Genomic DNA, 1,700 nt, shown 5'->3' on the forward strand with positions numbered 1-1,700 from the left:
AATGTTTTTTAGGAAATGAAAATTTAATAAAAGTCCCAGGTGAAATTCAAGGGTGTGAGCAATAAGCATAATATTTTATGAAAATGAGCTCCATATTTAAAGTCTGGCACGGTGTGTTATGCATTGTAGCACCCAGTCCACATCTACCTTTTGGAAAATTAAAACACATAAATTCTGTTTAGTGTTTGATACGCACGGCACTAGCCGGGACCGTAATGCCCGAAAACCTTGGGCTGCTCTCCACCTTTCATAAATTCCTGGGTAGATTCTATACAAAAATAATTTTCAGGTCCGCGGCTCATTGTTATTCAAACGTGATTGATCGTCGTCATTTGCTCGGCTCTGGAGTTAAGTGCCCCTGTCATTTCCAAAGAGTATAATTGGGACGTTTCACAGGTCAGCGGTGGAGACAGGCTTCCCTTTTGATCAGTGTTAGACTGATAACAAAAATTACAGTTTCCAATGATTAATGTCTCCGTGCCTCCCAGACGCGCGTCGCGGCTCGCGCCCAAGCTGAGAGCATTTGCATCTGATTAGGCCTCCCAGCCGCTCCTCAGCCTTTGGGTCCTGGGCGCCTGTGGCCTGGCCAGCCGCCTGCCCTGGGGTCGGCGGGCCGGCCCTCGTCTGTCTGCCCCGGTCAGCCGTGTGCCCTAGGGCCTGGCTGTTGGGATGGACCCTGGAGGGGAGGGTGAGAGTCCAGTGGGCATCAGCCCGGCCACGATCTCCTCTCTCAACGTTTCCCGCAGTTGGGCCTGGGGCTGTGGCCCCTCAGACTCTGGGTGTTTCCTGGCGGCGCTGGCCGTGTGAGCCAGCTCCCAGGTACATAAGTACGGTGACCCTCTTGGGAAGGACGGGCCCCGTGCCCTGTCGTGGGGCTCTCTCCCTGAGACGTGTAGGCTGCTGAGCCCTGGTTCAGGTTGCGTGGGGGGAGTGCGAGGCCGCCTCCAAGCTGTTTTCCGGAGGAGCCCTGCCCCCTGCAGTGAGCCCCCCACGCTCAGGGTCCCTGCCGCTCCAGCCCAGCTGGGTGCCACCAGGGAGGGGGCTGGGGGGGAGTGGATGTCGGGGCCCTGGACTCGGGGTGGGGGGGCTTGGGGGATCCAGGCTCAGAGAACAGTAGGGAGGGCTGCCCCGTCCAGGGGAGGCTTTCTCTTCAGTGGCCTTTTAACAAGCCGCTCTCGAGGACGAGACGTTCTGGAAGTGCCATGATCACAGCCGCAGTGTCTGGAGCCCGGGGGCGATGCTTCTGGTCTGGCTGGAGCTGGGTGGAGGGCCAGGACCGCGGGCCCGTGGGGCTCCCTGGGCTGCAGCGTGCCCGTCCGTGGGCCTCAGCAGGCCAGCTGGCGGAGGCGCGTGTGGGCCGCTGCAGTTTAGGGAACGGGGCGACCGTGTATGTGGCCACGTGGTCAGCGCTGAGCCCCAACCCGGAGGCGGGGCCGGGGCTCTGCCTGTGGCTGTCACTCACAGCTTGGGGTATTTCCCCAGACGGCAGCCCCCAGGGACGAGGATGAAGACGAGGACGACTTTGTGGAGGTCCCGGAGAAGGAGGGCTACGAGGCCTGTGTCCCCGAGCACCTGCGGCCTGAGTGCGGTGAGCAGCGGCACGGGCCCGGGAGGGGGCCCTCAGGACACGGCCCCTGAGGGCGGGCCTGGGGCCAGCCTGGGCCCGCAGAGCGGGGGGCCCGCCTCAGGGGTGCCCAGTC

At 61.5% G+C, this 1,700-nt stretch overlaps 1 protein-coding gene across 1 annotated transcript in view; it reads left to right on the plus strand.

Moving 5' to 3' along the window:
- The window catches only part of LOC104984927 (UV-stimulated scaffold protein A), a gene marked incomplete at its 5' end in the record, with an annotated part of 17,272 nt that overhangs the window by 5,775 nt on the left and 9,797 nt on the right, over positions 1-1,700 (plus strand). The window contains one exon of the mRNA XM_010834895.1: positions 1,483-1,588. Within this exon, the coding sequence (XP_010833197.1) occupies positions 1,483-1,588 (106 nt within the window). The remainder of the gene's footprint in view (positions 1-1,482; positions 1,589-1,700) is intronic.

The sequence above is a fragment of the Bison bison genome, unplaced genomic scaffold (genome assembly GCF_000754665.1).
Source record: "Bison bison bison isolate TAMUID 2011002044 unplaced genomic scaffold, Bison_UMD1.0 scf7180017845476, whole genome shotgun sequence".
Lineage (NCBI taxonomy): Eukaryota > Metazoa > Chordata > Mammalia > Artiodactyla > Bovidae > Bison > Bison bison.